Source organism: Hyperolius riggenbachi, chromosome 3 (genome assembly GCF_040937935.1).
Source record: "Hyperolius riggenbachi isolate aHypRig1 chromosome 3, aHypRig1.pri, whole genome shotgun sequence".
Taxonomy (NCBI): Eukaryota; Metazoa; Chordata; class Amphibia; order Anura; family Hyperoliidae; genus Hyperolius; species Hyperolius riggenbachi.
In genome coordinates this window covers 183,630,041-183,654,590 of record NC_090648.1, presented here as the reverse complement: position 1 = coordinate 183,654,590, position 24,550 = coordinate 183,630,041, and the positions used below count along the sequence as shown (strand labels likewise).

The 24,550-nt window shown below is 42.6% G+C and overlaps 1 protein-coding gene and 1 long non-coding RNA gene across 2 annotated transcripts in view; one reads left to right on the top strand and one right to left on the bottom strand.

The window, feature by feature from the left end:
* COPS2 (COP9 signalosome subunit 2) overlaps positions 1–24,550 on the bottom strand; it is a 68,341-nt gene that overhangs the window by 14,948 nt on the left and 28,843 nt on the right. Inside the window, exons 7-10 of the mRNA XM_068275417.1 lie at positions 23,576–23,750; positions 9,390–9,568; positions 5,644–5,696; positions 125–222 (exon numbers count right to left, since the gene is read on the bottom strand). Of these exons, the coding sequence (XP_068131518.1) occupies positions 125–222; positions 5,644–5,696; positions 9,390–9,568; positions 23,576–23,750 (505 nt within the window). The remainder of the gene's footprint in view (positions 1–124; positions 223–5,643; positions 5,697–9,389; positions 9,569–23,575; positions 23,751–24,550) is intronic.
* Positions 1–24,550, top strand: part of LOC137563225 (uncharacterized) — a 65,450-nt gene that overhangs the window by 29,226 nt on the left and 11,674 nt on the right. The gene's annotated exons all lie outside the window — the stretch shown is intronic.

The window sequence follows — 24,550 nt, the reverse complement described above, 5'->3', positions numbered from 1 at the left end:
TAGAGTTTAATTCCGCTTTAAGCTGAAATTATTAATGACTCAAGCACAAGTCAAGGTATGCATCTACATTTGCAATTCCACAATTTGATCACACTGTAAAACAGTAACTAGAAGGATTACGTACCTTCAATGTGCTCCCTTATGAAGGGATCATCCATGATGTTGCTGTGATTTGTTTTCAGAATCTTTTCAAATTCAGTGATGTCATTATTCTGATAGGCACTGTGAACAGGCAACGCACATAAATTCTGCATTAATTAACAGGCCGAGGAACACACGCATAATATGTGCATATTAAAAGAGCTCAGGAAACAGTCTATCCTACACCATTCAAGCTTCTGAAAATTGTAGAGATTTCTGCCTCTCCCAATCAAGTTTTGTATAATAATTATAAAAAAAAATAAAGGATAGTTTGATTTCTTTTTCAAATAATAGTGATAAAAACAAACAAAAACTATTGTGATCTGCTGTTTCTTCAGCCTTTGGAGTACAGCACGAGTTTGGCTCTGTTAAGCCCAGTGCACACCAAAACCGCTAGCAGATCCTCAAAACGCTAGAAGTTTTTGGAGCAGATTTCAGAGCGATTCTAGGCATGTTTAGAAACGTTTTCTAATCATGTTTAGCGTTTTCTGGAGCGTTTTTGTGTAGCAGATTACAAATATTGTTACAGTAAAAGCTGTTACTGAACAGCTTCTGTAACAAAAACGCCTGGAAAACCGCTCTGATCTAGCATTTTCCAGAGAAGTTTGAGCTTTTGCTATACATTACATTGAGGCAGAAACGCTTCTGCAAACCGCAAAAGTGCTGCAGGACTTACGTTTGTGGTTTGCTAAAAACTTCAAACCGCTGGTGTGCACCATCCCATTGAAATACATTAGCCAAGTGTTTTCACAGGAGGAAGCGGTTTGGAAAACGCTACAAAAACTGCTCGATGTGCACCAGGCCTAATATTACCAAGCTGACACATTCCAGCGGTTCTGGAGGTGTGTTTAGCCATCAGGGACAAAAAGAGGGATAATCTGCATATTCAGCAGTGTTGCACTGTGGGACATCTGAAATGCTCACTCCAACCTGAATAATCGCAAATACCTGCTGTTTAAAGAAGGCAGAATTTTGCTTTACAATGCATTTTAGTAAGGAGACCTTTTGATCCCTTTCAACATCATACACGCTCCTAGGAGTTCTGATTCACCATGAGCTTGCCAGGTAATCTGTAAGCATGAGTACAGAGTGCTGCTTGTATTACATTCCTGAGATTTACTTCTGTTTACCTTCTGTGAATCAGCCAAAGTAAATGCCTGGAATGCAGTAGAAAGAGCATACTATACAGCTGCTATTCCTTCTGTCAGCTGGGAAAAGCATAACACTCTGTGACAGCACAGCCGATTCATTATCTCCTCTATAATCCCTGCTGTCATGGTGTCAGTAAGGCTGGAGGGATTACAACTATGTTTCTGTACAGCTGTTTACAGAGATCAGCAGCATCTTGCAGCAGTCATCACCATGTATTAGTACGGTGTAAGGCCTTGTTCACATTGCGTTCGGCTCGCGTGTCCGTCCGCGGTGGGCTTTTTTTTTTTTTAAAGAGTTTTCCGGTGATTTTCTGTGCGTTCGCTCGTTTTTGTGGGCGTTTTTTGTAAGCGCTTTTACAGAGCGCTTTCATCTTTTGATCCGGAAAAAAAATAAAAATAAAACACGCTCACGCAATCGCTTGCCAAAGTGATTTTGTGAGCGTTTATAGTTTTTCCTATACACCTTAAAAATGGTTCAAGCACCGCTTTTCGAAGCGGATCGCAAACGCACCGCTCTGATATGAACTCTCTCATAGAGAGTCATTGCACAACCACTCTCAGGGCGATTTTGAAAATTGCCCGCGCTTAAAATTTAACAAAAACGCCTGTAATGTGAACAAGGCCTCACAGTCACTGCAGGAGAAGAGAATGAAGCAGGAAACAGTATTATAGGAGTTTGATTTGAATGATCAGACCAACCAAGGTTAGGAGTGCTGGTCATTATACAGTTAAACACTTGGTAGCGGGAGATGACAGCATTTTGGTTTAGTGTATAAGGGAAGTTATTCTTTGAATAATCACTGCAGAAATGGTAGCAAGGTTGTGTAAAAATTCAGCAGAATATCTAATGTATCCCCTTCAAACCATCCCTAACCTTTTCCCTGATCCACATAGTTTCTCTTTGGTCCGGGACTCACTTTCAACATTATGCGCAACATTTGCATTTTGAAAAACGCTGTCATTCACTTGAATGAAAATCGCGTCAAAATTGTTTACAGCTAAAGCTATGTGTAAAGGTTTAGCTATTTAGCAACAACGTTATATAGCAAATACTGTATGCAATGTTCTACTTTGTTCTGTATTTGTATTTTTCACCGAATGTTTGAGGTTAAGGAAATTCTACCGGTACAATATAAAACTCATATGTTGTAATTATCTTCTAACAAGTTCCAATAAAAAGTTAAATAAAAAAAAAAAAATGGTTTACATTGCCACGATTCTCATTCAAGTGAATGAGAATGTTTTTCAAACCACAAACGCTTGCCAAAACACTGCAGGTCCCAGGCCTTAACTATTATTCTTACCCTAATCTGATCCAAACACTGACCTAAAATGTGTGGGAGGAGGAAGGCCAGAACCCAACAACCTGTTATAGTAAACCTGACCCGAATCAAAGCTACCCAAGGTAAGCCCAGAGGAGTTTCTTAGGGTTTGGGGCATATGGGTAGAGGCCTGTGAGACAATTATTCCCAATCTTAAAGCACACCTGAAGTCAGAAGATTATGGAGGCTGACATATTGATTTTCTTTTTAAAAAATGCCAATTGCCTGGGTGTTCTGCCAATCCTCTGCCTTAAAGAGACTCCGTAACAAAAATTGCATCCTGTTTTTTATCATCCTACAAGTTCCAAAAGCTATTCTAATGTGCTTAATGCAACACTTTCTGCTATCACAGTCTCTGTAATAAATCAATGTATCTTTCCCTTGTCAGACTTGTCAGCCTGTGTCTGGAAGGGTGCCAAGTTCTTCAGTGTTGTGGTTCTGCTATAAACTCCCCCTTCCAGGCCCCTCTGTGCACACTGCCTGTGTATTATTTAGATTAGTGCAGCTTCTCTCTGCTCTCTTATCTTTTACACGCTGGATATATCGTCCTCTGAGCTGGCTGGGCTTTCACATACTGAGGAAATTCAGACAAGGGCAAAGCTGTTTGCAAGAAGAAAAGAGCAGCCTGAAACTTCAGTGCATGAGAGATGCAGGGGGAAAGAAACACACAAATGATCTCTCGAGATTCAAAAGGAATGCTGTATACAGCCTGCTTGTGTATGGATGTATTTTCTATGTGTGGACATGCTGTACATCAACCTACTTCCTGTTTTGGTGGCCATTTTGTTTGTTTATAAACAAACTTTTTAAAACAGTTTTTAACCACTTTTAATGCGGCGGGGAGAGGCGAAATTGTGTCAGAGGGTAATAGGAGATGTCCCCTAACGCACTGGTATGTTTACTTTTGTGCGATTTTAACAATACAGATTCTCTTTAAAGGACAACTGAAGCAAGAGGTATATGGAAGCTTTTACCTGTTATTTAGCTTAAGGAATATGGCCAGTGCTAAAACAATGCATTCCCATGGCAGAATGAACTTTGAAAGTCGTGGATTTTGCTGCCCGGGGAGGCAGAGCTTAGCGCTGTAGCTTTGCCTCCATTAGCATCAATCCTCCGCTGATCGCTGCCTCTCCCGCCCCTCTCAGTGAAAGAAGACTGAGAGGGGCAGGGAGTGGCGGTAATCAGCGGGGATTGACACAGGGATTTGGGGGTTATAAAACCCTCATTCTGCAGCGAGAATGTGGCATTTTAGCACTGACCATATTTCTTAAGCTAAATAACAGGTAAAACCAAGTTTTTAAAGTGGCTTCAGTGTCTCTTTAAACACTTTTAGCCATAGATCCTGAACAAGCTTGCAGATCAGATGTTTCTGACTGATGTTTGACTAGATTAGCTGCATGCTTTCAGGTGTGTGATTCATACAATACTGACGAGTGAGTGATCAGCAAGATGCCAGGCAACTGGCAATGATTAAAAAAAAGAAATTGATATGGCAACCGCCAAATCCCTCCCAAGAGAACATGAAGAGGCATTGTGAAAAAATAAACAAAACATATTTACCTGAAGCAAAAGTCGTCGCTAAGTCGATCGAGCTGCTTCACGCTGTCCCACGTTGCTCCGTTCGTCAGCCAGATGAAAAAGCTTTTAATTATTTTTTTGCAAAGATGACCATGAACCCAGAAGTAGTTCCGGGGTCACGGCACATCCACAATAATGCACAAGATGGCCTGAGCTCTGGGCATGCTCAGTAGGTCCTCTAGTGCATTTTTTTGTCTATACTGTGCCTGTAGTGGGAGATGCTGTGAAGGGGCTTCATGATACCTTAGGGGGCGTTCTAAAGGAGTCCCTCTCATGGTTCCTAGTGCCCTCTTGTGCCTGCACTCAATTCATGAATATACTTCCATACTTCGCAGGTGAAAGTTAAAAGCAAATGCATTTTCAACTTTAAAGCAGATCTGTAACTTCCACAAGAAAAAACGCTTGATACTTACCTCAGTGTGGTGAAGCCTCTGTATAGTCCAGAGTCTTCCCGATCCATCCAGGAGCCCACTGTTCGTGCGCAGGGTCCCTCTGAACACATCAGACAAGAGGTTGTCAGATTTGTTCTCATGGCCACGCTTCCCTCCGTGTACGAGCGTGGCTTAACTGTGCATGCATGAATACGGCCGCGCCTGCGTAGTAGCACTTAAGGGGCCCATACACCTAACGATTTTCCCGCCGATATACAGCAGATTCGATCATTGTGATCGAATCTGCTGTGAAATCGTCACGCAAACGCTGACAGAACAATCGATTTCCGTCCACAATCAATCGTTCCCGTCGATCCGTCCGTGCGGAAGATTTTTCCCGATCGCCGGCGGGTCGGGAGTGCGTCGATAGCGGCGTTCGAATGCCCGACGACCGACGCAATACAGCAGCAATACATTACCTGTTCCGGCCGGCGCGACTCCCCTGGTCTCCGCTGTCTTCTTCTCCGCTCCGGCTTCACTGAATTTCCTGTCCCGGCAGGAAGTTTAAACAGTAGACCGCCCTCTACTGTTTAAACTTCCCCTGGACAGGAAGTTCAGTGAAGCTGCAGCCGTTCCGGAACCCAGCGCAGAGACGAAGACAAAGGAAGACCGGGCGAGTCGCGCCGGCCAGATCAGGTCATGTATAGCTGGCGGGCGGGCAGGCGGCAGCTCCACAGATTGTGATCGGTTTCATGCTGAAATCGATTCACAATCTGTTTGCAGTAAAGGCAGCCATACAATGCCTCTCTGATCAGATTCGATCAGAGAGGGAGCTATCTGTTGGTCGAATCTGATGGCAAATCGACCAGTGTATGGCTACCTTAAAGCAGCTACTGAATAAAGAGGGTCCAGCCAGCAGCGGTGGGGCCAAGATGGTCTACTTTGGTAAGTATCTAACGTTCTTTTTCTTGGACATTGCAGGTTTGCTTTAATTTGGGATACAAAAAAATATCAAGAACAGCGCCATTTCATAATACATAAGTGTGACCAACTGCTCCAAAATTGTTCACGGTACTTTACCTTACTAAATTTGTCATTGCTAAAATTTCTGGATCATTTTTGTAAGGTTTAGCCTAGGAGTTAAAAAAAAAAATACATAATTAGAATTAAAGAAGGAAGAACTAAACCCAAAATTGAACAAGGCAAATTCTAAAAGTAATCAAGATAAGTCTATACAAAAGTTATTTAGAAGTGATGGACAGAATACATTTTAATTGGCCAAATGTGTTGTCAGTAAAGTACAGCTCGCTTGCTTCCTCTCCTCTTTTTTTCAGTTAGTAGGCAAGGCAATCAGCTGTCATAATGTAGTACCAAAAATAGGAAAAACAAAGATGCCACACTACATTTCAGGGCTGTGGAGTCGGTCCAAAAATCCACCGACTCCGACGTTTAGGATTCCACCGACTCCGACTCCACGACTCCGACTCCTCTAATTTGCATATTACAATTTTGTTGATTAAAAGTATGTAACATGAAATTCGTCTCTTAACTGCCAACGTTTAGGAATTTTACAAGACAACTGAAGTGAGAAGGATATGTAGACTACTATATTTATTCCCTTTAGACTAAAACTAGTCCTTGGTAAGAGTACTTGTAAAAGGTACAAACCGGAACAAAGAACATCTATCAGGCCCTAGGCAATGTAAGTGTGGGTACATGTAAGAGTAATGTGCAGGTACTCTGCAGGGGAATGAGGAGATTGTAAACAGACAACACCTCTGTGTTGAATGTGCACAGCATTCTCAGTGGATTCCCTGCAGCTCTGTGGGGAGTGCATATGTAGAGTATAGTACTACTGTGTAACAAAGTAAACCTGAGACAGATGAAATTAAAGTTTTATACATACCTGGAGCTTCCTCCAGCCACCTTCAGGATAATCAGTCCCTCGTTGTCCTCCTCCACCACCTGGATCTTCTGCTATGAGTCCAGGTACTTGAGCCAGTCAGGCGTAGTGCACATGCACACACTCCGCCGCCAGGAGCATACTACACCTGTGCAGCACTATTGCGCAGGTGCAGAATGTTCCTGGCTGTGGGAGCGGCATGCGGCCGGACAGCGCTGACTGGCTGAATTACCAGGACTCATAGCAGAAGATCCGGGTGGTGGAGGACAGCGAGGGACTGATTAGCCTGAAGGGGGCTGGAGGAAGCCCCAGGTATGTATAAAACTTTACTTTTCATCCGTCTCAGTTACCCTTTAATTTGTAGTCACCAAACCAAATTTTAACAACATATCAAATTATTTGATTTCATCAGCAAAGGGAGTGCATACATTTGCATAAATCAGCATCAGTGCAGAATTATTTCCATCTCGTTGACCATCTCTATTAGTGACACAGCTACACATCAGGCTTTATTCTTACAGCATAGATGTTATTTAGTATATATAAGAGATTCCTGTGTACACATCATATATACAGTCACAATCAGATATGTATATCTGATCTTAAAAGTACGGGGACTGCTTTATTGAAGCAGCACAAGTAACTAATTTTGATTGGTTTATTTCATTTTTGTGGACTAAGCACAGCTATTACTGTATAAATACTGTATATATACATTATTTTTAATGACTATTATCTGAGAAATAGAACATTTTATCATATTTTCTATTTTAATTACAGTTACAAATTCATTAGGAGTCGGAGTCTGTGCATTTTTTCCCGACTCCGACTCCAGGCACCCAAAATTGCCCGACTCCGACTCCACAGCCCTGCTACATTTCCCAGCACTCCTGAACTACTAGTATTGCAGCACAACTAAAGTTATTCTTTTTACATTATGCAGTAATTTTACATGCATGCACTATATATGGTCATAAAATAAGGACCGGTTCATACTGGACGGATCAAAAACTGATCTATTTCTATTGGGCATCAGTTTTTAATTAATTTCGTTAGCACACGGTCAATGCAGCGCATCAGTCGTTTCGGAATTATTGCTGGCTCCCCAAACTTGCGGTCCGTTCGGCAGAATGTGCTCAACAGATCCATTCTAATGAAGTAATATGAATGTTTCGTATTAACAGGAATCATTCACCTGTTAAGCCCAATCTAAACAATACGATTCTTTGTACGATTCAATTACGATCCGATTAAATCCGGCATGTCAGATCAGGATTCGATTCGATTTGACATTGCAAAACAATGACAAATCGAACTGAATCGAATCCCGATCGGACATGTCGGGTTTAATCGGATCGTAAATAGAATCGTAATCAAATCACACAAAGAATCGTATCGTGTAGATTGGGCTTGATTAGGATCTGGTTTGTTTTAGTGCCAATGTAAAGTGGGCCTTAAAGGTAATCTGCAACTGCATCTCCACCCCTCAGTCAATAAAAAATAAAATAAAATAAAAAAATAAAAAAAAAATCACTCCCCTCTGCCTCTGAAATCTCTGGCTAGTAACCTGGCTAGCTATAAATAAAAGTTCATCTTGGATCCACTTTAACCATGCATGCATGCATGCATCAAATAACGCCGATACATGGTTACGAAAATTGACCAGTTGTTTAGAGAAATTACTATACTGAGATATTCCCTAAAAACAACCGTATATTATGGTGTTTAATTTTTGTAACCAGTATATTGGCAATATTTGATGCATGCATAGTATCATTTATGCAGGTACCTTATATAGCAGTGGAACATAGTGCCATATTATAAACCTTTATGCAATAAAATTCAAGTGCGGGCCCCCCCCCCCCCCCCATCTGAATTTGCTGCTTTTGGGAGCTTTCTGATGCACTTGCGTCCCCGAGTGCTTCAGAAGACAAGCAGCTCCATGCTGTGCAGGCTTCCAAGGATCCCTGAATGCTAATTCAACCAGTTGGTTCAATATATACAACAGGGCTGAGTGGAACGAGGACATCGAAAGAGGACTGAGAAGGCTCTATAGCATAGTTCCCCAACCCTGTCCTCAAGGCCCACCAACAGTGAATGTCTTGTGGAAATCCAGAGGTAGTTAATCAGCTCTACTGAGACACCAATTACCTCACCTGTGCATGTTTGTGGTTTCCTGCAAAACATGTACTGTTGGTGGGCCTTGAGGACAGGGTTGGGGAGCTCTGTTCTATAGGATCCAGAGCCTTCCCTCTCCATAGGGGAGCATGTGCCGTTTTTTCTTTTTCCAAAAGTTCCAAAAATTGCCATTTCTAATTTATAATGAAAGTTTTGCTTTAAAGAGACTCTGAAACATCAAAAACATCCCCTGGGGGGGTTACTCACCTCGGGTGGGGGAAGCCTCAGGATCCTAATGAGGCTTCCCACGCCGTCCTCAGTCCCACGGGGGTCTCGCTGCAGCCCTCCGAACAGCCGGCGACAGACCAGACTGTCCAATTCAATATTTACCTTTGCTGGCTCCAGCGGGGGCGCTGTGGCTGCTTTCGGCTCCAAACTACACGGAAATACCCGATCTCAGTCGGGTCCGCTCTACTGCACAGGCGCCGGAAACTTGCACCTGCGCAGTAGAGCAGCCCTGACGGCGATCGGGTATTTCTGCCTACTTCGGAGCCGACAGCCGTCAGAGCGCCTGCGCAGGAGCCGGGAAGGTAAATAATGACGTCATCTTGTACGGAGGGCCGCAGCGAGACCCCTGAGGGACGGAGGATGGCGTGGGAAGCCTCATTAGGATCCTGAGGCTTTCCCCACCCGAGGCGAGTACCCCCCAGGGGACGTTTTGACGTTACAGATTCTCTTTAAAAATTTGCGTTGTTCCATTCTGAGATTAGCTGGAAGTCTACAGGAAATAGAGAAGGATCCTCACCTCCTGAGAATCAAATGGATTTATTCCAGACTTCATGAGCATGTTTGCCAGGACCAGGTATTTTAAACACGTTGTCCTCCTCGGGCTCCCAGACTCATCATAGTTTTTAAATGCTTCAAAGAAATCTGTGTGAGCCTTTTCAAACTCTCCTTCTCTTAAGTGCATTTTTCCTCCACATTCTGAAATGGAAAAAACAGGAGGGTAATAAAAGAACACTGCACTTCTATACCATAATTAAACGGTTTAAATTTACATTGTTATTAGTTATTGGATTTATACAGCACCAACACATTACAAACACTGTACAATACATAAGATTACAGACAATGATAACAAGGGTAACCGACAACACATTACAGGTAATAAGTAATAAGATACACAACACAATACTGGTAGTAATACAATGCCAGATCATACACTGGAGTAGTAGTTCAAATTGTTGTCTTACAAAGTCCAAATGCTTGCTTACAGTATATATTGTGGGTATATTTGTTTAGCACAATTAAAAAAGTACACTGTTTGATGCATATAGTAAAATAAAATATAAAATGCATGTGTGTGTACACACACACACACACACAAACTTACACAGTTGCCCAAAAGTAAAAAGCATGTTAAATTATGTTTTCCCATTTCACTGGCATTATTAATCTGAAAGCTCTAAATCTCTTAAGGCCCCTTTCACAGTGTGATGTTAAAGTCGCACGTTATAAAATGTTTTAACGCAGAATAACGCACAGCAATGCAAAGTCTGTGCGACATTCACAGTGCACACGTTGCGATAGTGTGTAGTTTAGAGTTATTAGAAAGTGCTGCATGCTGTGCGTTTAGCAATGAATCTGCTGCGTTACTTGTGTTGTACATGCTCAGTAATTTTTTTTCTCTTTTTAAAAATGTTCCGCATGCGCCGTTTTCGTTCCATAGTAAATACATTTTCTAAGGTGCGACTTTAACGTCGCACTGTGAAAGTGTATATGCGATGCGATAGGGCCGTGTTGTGCGCCCGTAACATCACATCAAACGCATGTCCTACTGTGAAAGTAGCTTAAATCAGATTTTAGACTAGTCCATCTCCTAAAGAGGATTCTCAAAAATGTAATTCTTTTCAAAAAGGACTCCCTTGAAAGGGCCAGTATAAACATACTGGCCAGCCTGCTTTGTGTGCCCACTCTTCTGGCAGTTGAAGTATGCCTCTACCATTCAGGGAGTGTTTAAAATATATCAAAGCGCTACAGCCAAATCTCAAAACAGTTTCAGGAGTGCGCTGCAACAAGGCTTCGGAAGCCTATTTAAGATACAACAACATTGTGTAACGCACATCTATAAACAAATCTCTTAAACGTTCATATGCAAGATCCCAATGTTTCAATCATGTGTGATGCAATCCTCCACCATAGACACCCAATTTCAGACAGACTCACCAGATATCAGACAGACCAGTCGGTCTGAAATTGGGTGCCTATGGTGGAGGATTGCATCACACATGGTTGAAGCATTGGGATCCTGCACATGAACTTTTAAGAGACTTGTTTATGGATGCGCGCTACACATTGTTGTTGCATCCAGGGAGTGCTTTTGAAAATAAAGGAAATCTGGAGAATCCTCCATGAAGAGATAGACCAGTCCAAAGCCTGCCAGTAGGAGGTCCAGACCTGTAGGATTAACACTAACAACTGTTAATGACCGCTACATAGAAAAACAAATGCAATGCATCTAGGAAAAAATTTCAGGAGTAGCGCCTGACTGAGGCGCTACTCCTGCTACTGCTGAAATTCTGTTTGTCCCCACGTTTATTGCCTGATGAAGCGGACTTGGCCTGCGAAACGCGTTGCACTTTTGGGGTACTATATAATAAATGTGATTACTATTATACAGTCTTTCGTGTCTGCTTTATGGAGGTAAGTCCACCGCTTCCTCCAAGCAAATTTTAACCATTTAGTGGCATCCTAACGCATTAATACGTCATGCTTTACCCTATTAACGGCAACATGACGTATTAATAAGTCGCGTGTTCCCGCCGCTGCTACCGCCGTGTGCGCGCCGCTACGGCCGCCGTTTCCATCAGGATCCCGTGCTGAGGGATTGGGGAAGAGGACCAAACGGTCCTCTACCCAATCGCAGTGCCTGGAGTGAATGGACGTGACCGCGAACAGCGGCTACGTCCATTCACAAAAACAGGAAATGTAACAATTAAATAAAGTGTAAAAAAAAAAAAGTGAACACTTACTATAACGAGTGTTCACTAGCACCATTTTGTGGCCAAAAAGTATATGACACGTACAAAATACATACATTTACAAGTACATACACATGAGTAATAAAATTAATAAAATCCCACTCTCAACACTCCCCCTCCAAAAGAAAACACTTGTAAAAAAAAAAAATCAGCTTAAAATAAATAAATACTTGCCTTAGGGACTCAGCTTTTTTTAATCTATATTTTATGGGGGAAAATTAATTTTAATTTATTACATTGGGGCTTGTAATTATGGCTAGAACAAAAAAAAAAAAACCAGAACAGAAAAATAACACCTATATTTCAAAATAATATACTGTCGCCATACATTGTGATAGGGACATAATTTAAATGGTTTAATAATCGGGACAACTGGGCAAATACAATGTGTTTGTTTTATCCACAGGAGAATGTTTAATTTTAAAACTATAATGGCTGAAAACTGAGAAATAATGATTTTTTTCTTTTTTGTTTTTTTCTCATTAAAATGCATTTAGAATAAAAAAATTCTTAGCAAAATGTACTACCCACAGAAAGCCTAATTGGTGGTGAAAAAAACGAGGTATAGATCATTTTCTTGTGATAAGTAGTAATAAAGTTATTAGGGAATAAAAGGGAGGAGCACTGACAAGTGAAAATTGCTCTGGTCCGTTAGAGTAAAAACCCTTGGGGGTGAACTGGTTAAAGGTTTTAGCCACTTTTACCCTGCTGGCACCTCTGTTCCCTGTTTGCTTTCCTTAACGACAAAAGTTGTTTAGGGGATACCTTTAATGACTAACTGTGCAAGATTTCTTTGCTTTCGAAACTTTAAAGGACAACCGAGGTGATATTTGACATAATGTGATAGACATGCATATGTCTTTCTCTGCCTGAAAGAGTTAAACATCAGGTATGCAAATAACAGTTCCTGTCCGGGTCAGGACTGGGTCAGACTATAGCATAACCCTCACCGATAAGGAATTAAAGCCATAAAACACTTTCCTGTCAATAAATGTCTGTTGAGAGCAGGAAATACATAAAAAGGTTAAATAGCTCTGGCATACATCAATGCATATGTCATTGAGCAGAGATAATGAAACAGTAAAAACATAAAAAATATATTTAAATATAAAACTGTGGAATATCTAAAAAAAAAAAAAAAGTCATTTTTAGGAGAAGGAGGATAGATACAATTGTTTATCTCATCAGATATTTTCACCTCGGGTTTCATCTTCAGGCAAGTTTCAGAAGTGGATCTCACCTAGGTTTGGGGAACCTGAAGCGAGGAGATTTAAAATAAACATAGCAGCAAATTAATATTACATACTTACCTCACCGTCAGTTCCTCTCAGGGGCTCACCATTTTCTTCTTACAGTGGTCCCTTCCAGTTCTGACAATAATTGTCAGAACTGAAATATACCAGTTGCTGTCAGTTATGTATCAGCAGCTGTCAGTTACAACTGAATGTGCAAGGTAATGTCCATGTTTGCATATGGCTCAAGTGGGTGATATTACAGTTTAACAGTGTGCTGACCATGAAGCTATTAGAGGGTAATGGCCATTTTTAAAATGGAGGACGGAGAATTCCATTGATCACAGTGGACAAATGGGATGCAGGAGAGGAAAAAAAAGAGATTGAGAAGTGGACTACACAGGAGGTAAGTATGACCTGTGTATGGTTATTTTGACTTTTTAGTTCAGGTTCTCTTTAAAGCAAGTCTGAAGGCATCTCCCCCCCCCCCCCCCCCCCCCAAAAAAAAACCCAAACAAACAGATACTTACCTTAGGAGAGGGAAGGCTCTGGGTCCTATAGAGCCTTTCCCTTTCCTCTCCTCCTAGCCCCGTCATTCCTGCGTTAGCTTCTGTTAGCAGTCTCCGACCGCTCTCTTCCGCTGCAGGTGGGCTTCAGAAGTCTTCGGGAGCACTTGGGCTCTAGAAGAAAGGCCGCACACGTGAACGCTCTCTCTTGCGCATGCACAGTACAGTACCTTCTTAGGGAGCACTCAGGCTCCCAAAAAGACTTCCAAAACCTCCCGCGGTGAGAGATTTAAAAAGGGGGAACCAAAGGATTAGGAAAGGAACGGGAAGGCTCCATTGGACCCAGAGCCTTCCCTCTGCTTAAAGGGGGACTATGGCACTATGGCGAAAAATTGTAAAAATTTAAAATATGTGCAAACATAGCCAAATAAGAAGTACTTTTTTCCCCGGAGTAAAATGAGACATAAATTACTTTTCTCCTATGTTGCTGTCACTTACAGTAGGTAGTAGAAATCTGACAGAAGCGACAGGTTTTGAACTAGTCCATCTCTTCATAGGGGATTCTCAGCAAGGCTTTTATTCTTTATAAAGATATTCTTTAAAAAGGATTTAACCTCCTTGCCGGTTATCCCAACAGAGTTCGGGGTAAGCCACCAAGGAGGATTTCTCAGGCCCTGGTGGGCCGATTTGCATAATTTTTTTTTGTTACACGCAGCTAGCACTTTACTTCCCGATCGACTCCCCCCCCCCAGACCCCTTGCACAGCCTGGCCAATCAGTGCCAGGCAGCGCTAAGGGGTGGATCGGGACTCCCTCCGACACCATGACGTGGATGACGTCACCCCGATCGTCGCTATGGCGACGGGGAAGCCAAACAGGAAATCCCATTCTGAACGGGATTTCTTGTTTGCTCTGATCGCTGAAGGCGGTCAGAAGGGGTAGGGGGATGCCGCTGCACAGCAGCCATCATGTAGCTAGCCCTAGGCTAGCTACATAATTAAAAAAAATGAAATTTAAAAAAAAAAAAAAAAAAAAAGCTGCGCCCCCCTCCCTGCTGATTTTTTTTTTTTTTGAAACGGCAGGGGGGGTTAAACAATGATTCCCTGCTCACTACACAGTTTTTTAGCAGTTAGACAGAGTAACTGCCATTCACTAAGTGCCTTTGAAAATAAATAAATCCCTGAGAATCCCCTGTGAAGAGATGGGCTAGTTCAAAACCTGTCACTTCTGTCAGATTTCTACTGCCTTCTGTAAGTGACAGCAACATAGGAGAATAGTAATTTATGGCTCATTTTACTCTGGAAAACAAATGTGCTTCTTATGTGTCTATGTTTGCACATATCTATCATTTTACATTTTTCGACATAGTGCCCCTTTAAGTTTTTTTTCTTCCCCCTTCAGATTCACTTTAAAGTTTTGAAAGCTAGCAAAGAAATCTTGTATATAGTTACTGATTAAAGAGATCACCTAAACAACTTTTGTTATGTCTTCGGAACTTTTATTATGGCTATGCATAGAAACATTTTTGCATATTTTATGTATTGCTGCTTAAAGAGACACTGAAGCGAGACTAAATCTCGCTTCAGCTCTCATATATAGCAGGGGGCACGTGTGCCCCTGCTAAAACGCCGCTATCCCGCGGCTAAACGGGGGTCCCTTCACCCCCAACCCACCCCCCGCAAAAGCTGGTCGGAAAATGGTCGCTGGCTGTCTCTTCCTGGAGGCAGGGCTAACGGCTGCAGCCCTGCCTCCCAGCGCGTCTATCAGCGGCGCATCGCCGCCTCTCCCCCGCCCCTCTCAGTGAGGCAGGGGTCACACTTGCCTTTCAGTTTCTACACTTTTCAGAAAACAAAGACAAATGTGACCTCTACCTTACAACAGCTAATGTAATTTATAGAGAAAACTGACAAAGTGCGCAAGATGTCAGTTTTTTTTCTGCATGCGAAATCTGCATTAAAGTGTGACCTAGCTCATTGATTAACATGAGTTCTTAGTTGAAGTCAGTTTTTCTGTGCAGAAAACGCGTACGAAAGCCGGTAAGTGTGACCCCTGCCTCAAGGAAGACTGAGAGGGGCGGGGGAGAGGCGGAGATACGCGCTGACAGACGCGCGTGGGGCAGGGCTGCGGCGGTTAGCCCTGCCCCAACCAGGAAGCGCTCCCCTGCATTACGGAGGGGATTTGGGGGGTAAGGGACCCCCGTTTAGCTGCGGGATAGCCGCGTTTTAGCAGGGGCACACGTGCCCCTGCTATATATATGAGGTCTGAAGCGAGATCTATTCTCGCTTCAGACTCTCTTTAAATCAAACACTAGATCAAACTGCTGAAATGAATCTAGAACTTCTTAAAAGACCAGCTCATATAGTGTACCTGTGGCTGTCATTTATCTGGTACAGCAAGTGTTATTCAGTTACAGTTAAGGTTGAAAATACAATGTACAATAAACAGAGTAAACAAAGCAAAGTCTAGGAATAGATTATCACAAAGAAGAGCTGAGTCACTTCCTTGAAGTAGGTACAAGAAACATAGCAAACATTTCATTTACGTCATATTCACTAGGCCATAGCACGATACCTCTTGGAATAATGCAGCGACTTAAAGGGACCCATGGAAAGTAAAAGATATGTTAAATCTATTTATGCCTTGATAACAACACAACTTATCAAATCCACATGACTGGTGCAGAGTTTACAGCACATTAAAAGGTTAGATCTTGCTAAATAATTTAAAGTGGAACTGAAAGGTCTAAAAAAAAAAAAAAAAAAAAAAGCTTCACTTACAAGGGGCCACTGCCAGCCCCCTGCAGCAGACCTGTGCCCACGACATAACAATCCTCTGTTCCTCCGCCGCTGCTCACTTTTCTCCTCGTAGTGGAAGCCGACTTCTAAGTCGACCTCCACTGCGCCCTGGCCACATGTATCATCGTACACGTTCCCATGGCCAGGAGCGTCCTGCGCGGGTGCATTACCAGAAAATCTCTACTGCACCTGCGCAGTACGCTCCCGGCGATGACAGCGTCAATGAGAATGCATGCGGCCAGGGGAAGTGAAAGTGAGCAGCACCGTGGAAACAGAAGATCTGTAGGTCACGGCGTGGACACAAGTCGGCTGCAGGGGGCTGGCAGAAGCCCCAGGTAAGTGAAACATATGTTTGAAAGACTTTTCAGTTCCGCTTTAAAGAGAACCTGTGAAGTAAAGTAAACCTAAGGCAACCTAAAGTAAACATTGCAGTTTCCTACGATACAACTGCCCCATGTCATTTCTCTTTGCTGTGATGCGTTTTTTCCTAGTGGATAGCATTCTTACCTTTCAGTGCTGGGTACACGGTCCAAAATATGTCAGAATACTATTTGCATGGAATGTATATCTTCTCCTATGTTTCCTCTCACATCCCAAAACCATACAGATAACTCAATTGCCTTCCCCGAACTTGGCCTTAGAGTGTGATAGGCAAATAAGTATGGTAGGGATTAGATTGTGAGCTCCTCTGAGAGATAGTTAGTGACAGGACTATATACTCTATAAAGTGCTGTGGAAGATAGTGCTACATAAATACTAAATAAATAAACTAAAATAAAAAGGTGTGTGGGGTGAGACTGCAATCTGGGTTGAAATTGTACTTGCCTCTTCCTGCCTTACTAAGCCGCTTCCATAGGTCAGCAGTAACCATTTCTGCTTACACAATACTGGTAATAGGAGTGGTGGGCATTGGTTGTCAATTAGCCTAGGACAGTTTTCCTGTGAGATAAAACTGAATCTCAGAGCCTTGAGTCTAAATTATTTTTTTTACCTGCATGTGTAATTCGCATTTAAGTCTCAACGATCCATTGACATACTGGTTTTAACCACTTGCTGACCGCCTACTGCATATTGGCAGGGGCAAAGTAGCAGCCCCAGGACCACGTAGCGCAGAATGGCGTCAGGTCCTGGGGCACTGTTTTGCCGGGGATTGCGTGCTGGGATGCGCGCGCATCCGCCGGCAATAGGCTCCGCCCACCCGTGACGTCAACCCGCCGGCCAATCGGAAGTGGCGGCGGGTTGTTAACCTGACGATCGCCGCATAGGAAGAGTATAATACGCTTTGTAATGTTTACAAAGTGTATTATACAGGCTGCCTCCTGCCCTGGTGGTCCCAGTGTCCGAGGGACCACCAGGGCAGGCCACCCCCTCTGCCAACCCCCCAGACCACGGTTTGCACACTAATCACCCATCAATCACTCCCTGTCACTATCTGTCAACGCTATTTTTTTTTTTAGTCCCTAAACTGCCCCCTGGGGACTCCTGATCACCCCCCCACCCCTCAGATTCTCCCCAGACCCCCCCCCCTGTGTACTGTATGCATCTATCCCCCCTGATCACCTGTCAATCACCCATCAATCACCCCCTGTCACTGCCACCCATCAGCCCCTAACCTGCCCCTTGCGGGCAATCAGATCACCCACCCACACCATTAGATCGCCTGCAGACCCGACGTCAGATCACCTCCCAAGTGCATTGGTTACATCTGTTCTCTCCTTTAAACACCCACTAATTACCCATCAATCACCCCCTGTCACTGCTACCCATCAGATTAGACCCCTATCTGCCCATAGGGCACCCAATCACCCGCCCACACCCTCAGACCCCAGCCCTGATCACCTCACCAGTGCATTGCTTGCATCTATTCCCCCCACTAATCACACCTTGAGACACCCATCAATCACCTCCTGTCACCCCCTAACACACCTACCCATCAAATCAGGCCCTAATTTGCCCCGTGTGGGCTCCTGATCACTCGGCCAAACCCTCAGACCCCCTTCCGATCACCTTCCCAGCGCACTGATTGCATCTATTTTCCCCTCTTACCACCCCCTGAGACACCCATCAATCACCTCCTGTCACCCCCCTAGCACTCCTATCCATCAGATCAGGCCCAATACAACCGAGCATGTAAGAGGCCACCCTGCTTATGACCGGTTCCACAATAATTCGCCCCCTCATAGACCACCTGCCATCAAAATTTGCAGATGCTTATACCCCTGAACAGTCATTTTGAGACATTTGGTTTCCAGACTACTCACGGTTTTGGGCCCGTAAAATGCCAGGGCAGTATAGGAACTCCACAAGTGACCCCTTTTTAGAAAAAAAGAAACCCCAAGGTATTCTGTTAGGTGTATGAAGCGTTCATAGAAGATTCAATTTTTTGTCAAAAGTTAGCGGAAATTGATTTTTATTGTTTTTTCACAAAGTGTAATTTATCACTAACTTGTGACAAAAAAATAAGATCTTCTATGAACGCACCATACACCTAACGGAATACCTTGGGGTGTCTTCTTTCTAAAATGGGGTCACTTGTGGCGTTCCTATACTTCCCTGGCATTTTAGGGGCCCTAAACCGCGAGGAGTAGTCTTGAAACCAAATGTCGCAATATGACCTGTGAAATCCTAAAGGTACTCATTGGACTTTGGGCCCCTTAGCGCAGTTAGGGTGCAAAAAAGTGCCACACATGTGGTATTGCCATACTCAGGAGAAGTAGTATAATGTGTTTTGGGGTGTATTTTTACACATACCCATGCTGAGTGGGAGAAATATCTCTGTAAATGGACAATTGTGTGTAAAAAAAAATAAATCAAAACATTGTCATTTACAGAGATATTTCTCCCACCCAGCATGGGTATGTGTAAAAATACACCCCACCCCAAAATTTCTCCCACTCAGCATGGGTATGTGTAAAAATACACCCCAAAACACATTATACTACTTCTCCTGAGTACGGCAATACCACGTGTGGCACTTTTTTGCAGCCTAACTGCGCTAAGGGGCCCTAAGTCCAATGAGCACCGTTAGGCTTTACAGGGGTGCTTAAAATTTAGCACCCCCCAAAATGCCAGGACAGTAAACACACCCCACAAATGACCCCATTTTGGAAAGTAGACACTTCAAGGTATTCAGAGAGGCGCATAGTGAGTCCGTGGCAGATTTCATTTTTTTTGGTCGCAAGTTAGAAGAAAGTGTCATTTTCCGCTAACTTGTGACAAAAAATAAAAATCTTCTATGAACTCACCATGCCTCTCAGTGAATACTTTGGGATGTCTTCTTTCCAAAAAGGGGTCATTTGGGGGGTATTTATACTATCCTGTAATTTTAGCACCTCATGAAACATGACAGGTGCTCAGAAAAGTCGGAGATGCTTCAAAATGGGAAAATTCACTTTTTGCACCATAGTTTGTAAACGCTATAACTTTTACCCAAACCAATAAATATACACTGAATGTTTTTACTTTAATCAAAGACATGTAGCAGAATAACGCAGGGCTGTGGAGTCGGTCCAAAAATCCACCGACTCAGACTCCTCAGTTTAGGATTCCACCGACTCCGACTCCACGACTCCGACTCCTCTAATTTGCATATTACAATTTTGTTGATTAAAAGTATGTAACATGAAATTCGTCTCATAACTGCCAACGCTTAGGAATTTTACAAGACAACTGAAGTGAGAAGGATATGTAGACTACTATATTTATTCCCTTTAGACTAAAACTAGTCCTTGGTAAGAGTACTTGTAAAAGGTACAAACCGGAACAAAGAACATCTATCAGGCCCTAGGCAATGTAAGTGTGGGTACATGTAAGAATGATGTGCAGGTACTCTGCAGGGGAATGAGGAGATTGTAAACAGACAACACCTCTGTGTTCAATGTGCACAGCATTTTCAGTGGATTCCCTGCAGCTCTGTGGGGAGTGCATATGTAGAGTATAGTACTACTGTGTAACAAAGTAAACCTGAGACAGATGAAATTAAAGTTTTATACATACCTGGGGTAACCTCCAGCCCCCTTCAGGCTAATCAGTCCCTCGTTGTCCTCCTCCACCACCTGGATCTTCTGCTATGAGTCCAGGTACTTGAGCCAGTCAGGCGTAGTGCGCATGCACACACTCCGCCGCCAGGAGCATACTACACCTGTGCAGCACTATTGCGCAGGTGCAGAATGTTCCTGACTGTGGGAGCCGCTGACTGACTGAATTACCGGGACTCATAGCAGAAGATCCGGGTGGTGGAGGACAGTGAGGGACTGATTAGCCTGAAGGGGGCTGGAGGAAGCCCCAGGTATGTATAAAACTTTACTTTTCATCCGTCTCAGTTACCCTTTAATTTGTAGTCACCAAACCAAATTTTAATAACATATCAAATTATTTTATTTCATCAGCAAAGGGAGTGCATACATTTGCATAAATCAGCATCAATGCAGAATTATTTCCATCTTGTTGACCATCTCTATTAGTGACATAGCTACACATCAGGCTTTATTCTTACAGCATAGATGTTATTTAGTATATATAAGAGATTCCTGTGTACACATCATATATACAGTCACAATCAGATATGTACAGTATATCTGACCTTAAAAATACGTGGACTGCTTTATTGAAGCAGCACAAGTAACTAATTTTGATTGGTTTATTTCATTTTTGTATACTAAGCACAGCTATTACTGTATATATACTGTATATATACATTATTTTTAATGACTATTATCTGAGAAATAGAACATTTTATCATATTTTCTATTTTAATTACAGTTACAAATTCATTAAGAGTCGGAGTCGGTGCATTTTTTCCCGACTCCGACTCCAGGCACCCAAAATTGCCCGACTCCACGACTCCGACTCCACGACTCCGACTCCACAGCCCTGGAATAACGTTCGCGCTCAAATGTATAGGAAATTTTACTTTATTTGAAAAATGTCAGCACAGAAAGTAAAAAAAGTCATTTTGTTTGACAAAATTCATGTCTTTTTTGATGAATATAATAAAAAGTAAAAATCGCAGCAGCAATCAAATAGCACCAAAAGAAAGCTGTATTAGTGACAAGAAAAGGAGCCAAAATTCATTTAGGTGGTAGGTTGTATGAGCGAGCAATAAACCGTTAAAGCTGCAGTGGTCTGAATGGAAAAAAAGGCTCTGGTCCTTAAGGGGTTTTATGACTGCAGTCCTTAAAGAGGAGCTGTTAAGTATAAGGTCTCAGAGAAAATAAACACATATATCAGTAGCTAAATATAGGCTGTACTTACATTACATATGCATTTCACTGTCCACGTTTGGATTTCACAGAATTTTTATATAGTATATGCAGAGAATGATGCTCCTGACAGCTCATGGCAGGTTCCATGTTTGTCTGTCTCCTATGAAGCCAAATGTGTCGTCATGTCCTCCCTGCTTCCTGATCACAGAAAAGCTCGTACTGAATAACACTAGTGTGCAGTGAATATTAATGAGCCATGTGGCTAGGAACAATAGCGGACTCCTGCAGTGTACTCTGCCGGGAGATTTATCAGTGCTGTGCGCTGGACTGAGTTACATGCTATTGTTACTTGACCCTGTAACTTCTCATTAGCAGCCGAGGGGAGAGCCCCAGAATGCTTTGCAGTATGGTATGCGGCTTGCGTCTTCCTAAGAGCTTGGGAATAACAGCTTTGCTGATAAGCACACATCAAATGTAAGAGAGATTTTTATCTTCAGTAATGCCTTTTTGGCTTCCTTCTCAACTGTTTAACACAGGAGAATAGAGGTTTAAATTAGCTTTTGTAGCCTGACAGTTACTCTTTAAAGAGACACTGAAGCGAAAAAAAAATGATATAGTGAATTAGTTGTGTACTATGAATAATTACTAGAAGATTAGCAGCAAAGAAAATATTCTCATACTTTTATTTTCAGGTATATAGTGTTTTTTCTAACATTGCATCATTCTATAATATGTGCAGATTACACAACACTCAGCATTCAAAATGAGTCTTTCAGAGCAGTCTGTGAAGTAATGAACTCTCCTCTAGCAGAGGAAAAGTAAATAGTCCAGGAACAGTTGAGATAATAAAAGTCAGATAACAGCCCTCTCCACGACTAACTTAGTCGGAGAGATTAATGGCTTGTTTGCATAGAGATAACAACTAGAGTTTCTCAACTCTTCCTGTACTGGAAACAATTAGACTGATGTATCTGATCTTAATGTTTTATTTCTTAGCTGTGCTACACATACAAATCATAAAATCATCTTTTTTCCGCTTCAGTGTCTCTTTAAGTGGTTAAAGCAAACCCAGGATATCTGCAATACACTTTTCTTGATAATTACTTAGGGAAGGGAAAGCCTCTGGATCCTAAAGAGGTTTCATCCGTCGGGACCCCCAAACTGTGGCCTCTGTGCACATTGCTCACTAACCACCATCCCACTCGGGTTCCTGTGGAAATAGTCGAGCCCGGTCGGGTCCATACTACTGCACAGGCGGCTCGTAGAAAGCAGATCAGGATGGAGCTAGGGTGCATGGAAAAGCCTCTTTAGGGTTTCCCTACTGGAACAGGGCTGCAGAGGATGATGTGGAAAGCCTCTTTAAAGGGACACTTAAGCCAGAAAAAAAAAAAAAAGTTTTACTCACCTCGGGCTTCTACCACCGCCCTGAAGCAGTCCTGTGCCCTCGCAGCCACTCACTAATCCTCTGGTCCCCCGCTACAAGCTAGTTTCGTTTTTGCCGCATTACGCACGCATACATATGCGGCAACGCGTATTTTTGTATGCGTTGCGGCCCGCAATAGCGCTAATTACAGTCGGGAATGCGGAAAAAGCTACGCGTAGCCAGTCCTGATGGGCCTGTCGGCAAAAACGAAACTAGCTGGCAGCGGGGGACCAGAGGATTAGTGAGTGGCTGCGAGGGCACAGGACTGCTGCAGGGGGCTGGTAGAAGCCCCAGGTGAGTAAAACTCATTTTTTTTTCTGGCTTAAGGTTCACTTTAAGACCCAGAGGCTTCCCCTTTCTGAGATAAGTACCCCCTAGGGTAAATTTTTTCAATTCAGGGTCACCAAGTACAAATGTGAATTTGCATTCTAGTTTGACAAGTGTAAACCCTGCCTTTTACATAGTCAATCCTTTGTATTGCTGCTGGGAAAGGTGTGCTTAGACTACTATACCAAAAACTGCTGCAAACTGTGGAGACATTCTCATTTGTTACACCGTACAGAATCATTTTAAAATACAAAAAAAATATGAGATGACATCTGCACCAATAACTGAAACGACCATTTCTGGGGAGGAAACTTATTTTGCTATTTATATGCCAAACACGAGTACAGACAAACACCTCTTGCTTATTCCCTGCTCATCTGCAGCATCCAGAACAAGGAAACTAGGACCATTTTCCTCTGTGCCGTCACAAATTAGTAAAATAATGCACAGCATTCAGTTCTCACCTCTGATGACTCCCATAATAAGGGGGTGTGGTATAGCAGATTTTATGTGTAAGGATTGTTCGTAGAGTGCTTTCAGCTTCTTATTGTTTTTCTGTGCTGTGTACATCTGGATTTCCAAAGCATAGATCTCCAGTAACTGAGTTCCCTTCTTTAGATCATCCTCTCCATCATCAGTCTAAACATACAAAACTAATTAGTGTTCTACAGGCAATAACACCGGTATATCCACAAAAAAAGTATTTTCCAAATAGTAAATACACATTTAGGACTTTAGTCAAAATAACAGTTTTCAGATACAGAGAATACATTTAAACACGTCAGATTTCCCGCTCATGTAATTCTCTTTCCTACCCCTGGAGGACCCCCGAGAGTTAGAATTACATAAGCTGAATGACTGGGCTGAAAAAAAAACATATATAAAATAATAAGTAAAACATTCTTTTTGTCCCCACTTAGCACAGCAGAAGCTACAGTAGAGTGGTCAAGGAACAGCCATAAAACAGACATAGAAGCTTGGAAGTTCAATTTTGAGGCCTTCTTCTTTAGCCTGGTCATTTTCATATTTCTCATAATTTAAACAGCAATTACACAGGCCACCACACTTTCACAGCCCTGTGTGCAGGAATGATTTCAGTGGTAAAAAGCGTGTGAGAGAGGGTTTGAGCGAGTGACACATACAGAAGAAGGCAGTTAGAGCAAACCAAGTGGGTAGCTCGTCACTAAGGCTGGTTCCCTACAAAGAAAAGCTGTCACAAGATGCAAATTAGCACTTTCATAAGGTTTTGAAATTGAAAACTCTGTTTGACAACTGATGTCTTCCCGTCTTCCCTAGTACAGTAAAACACTGGACAGAGTAACTTGGTTTAAGAGTGCTTTGCTGTACAAGCAAACATTTTTGGGAATTTTTGACTTGATATACAAAAAAAAAAAAAGAAAAAAAAAAGAAAGTATACAAGTCAGCACAACTGAGCCGAT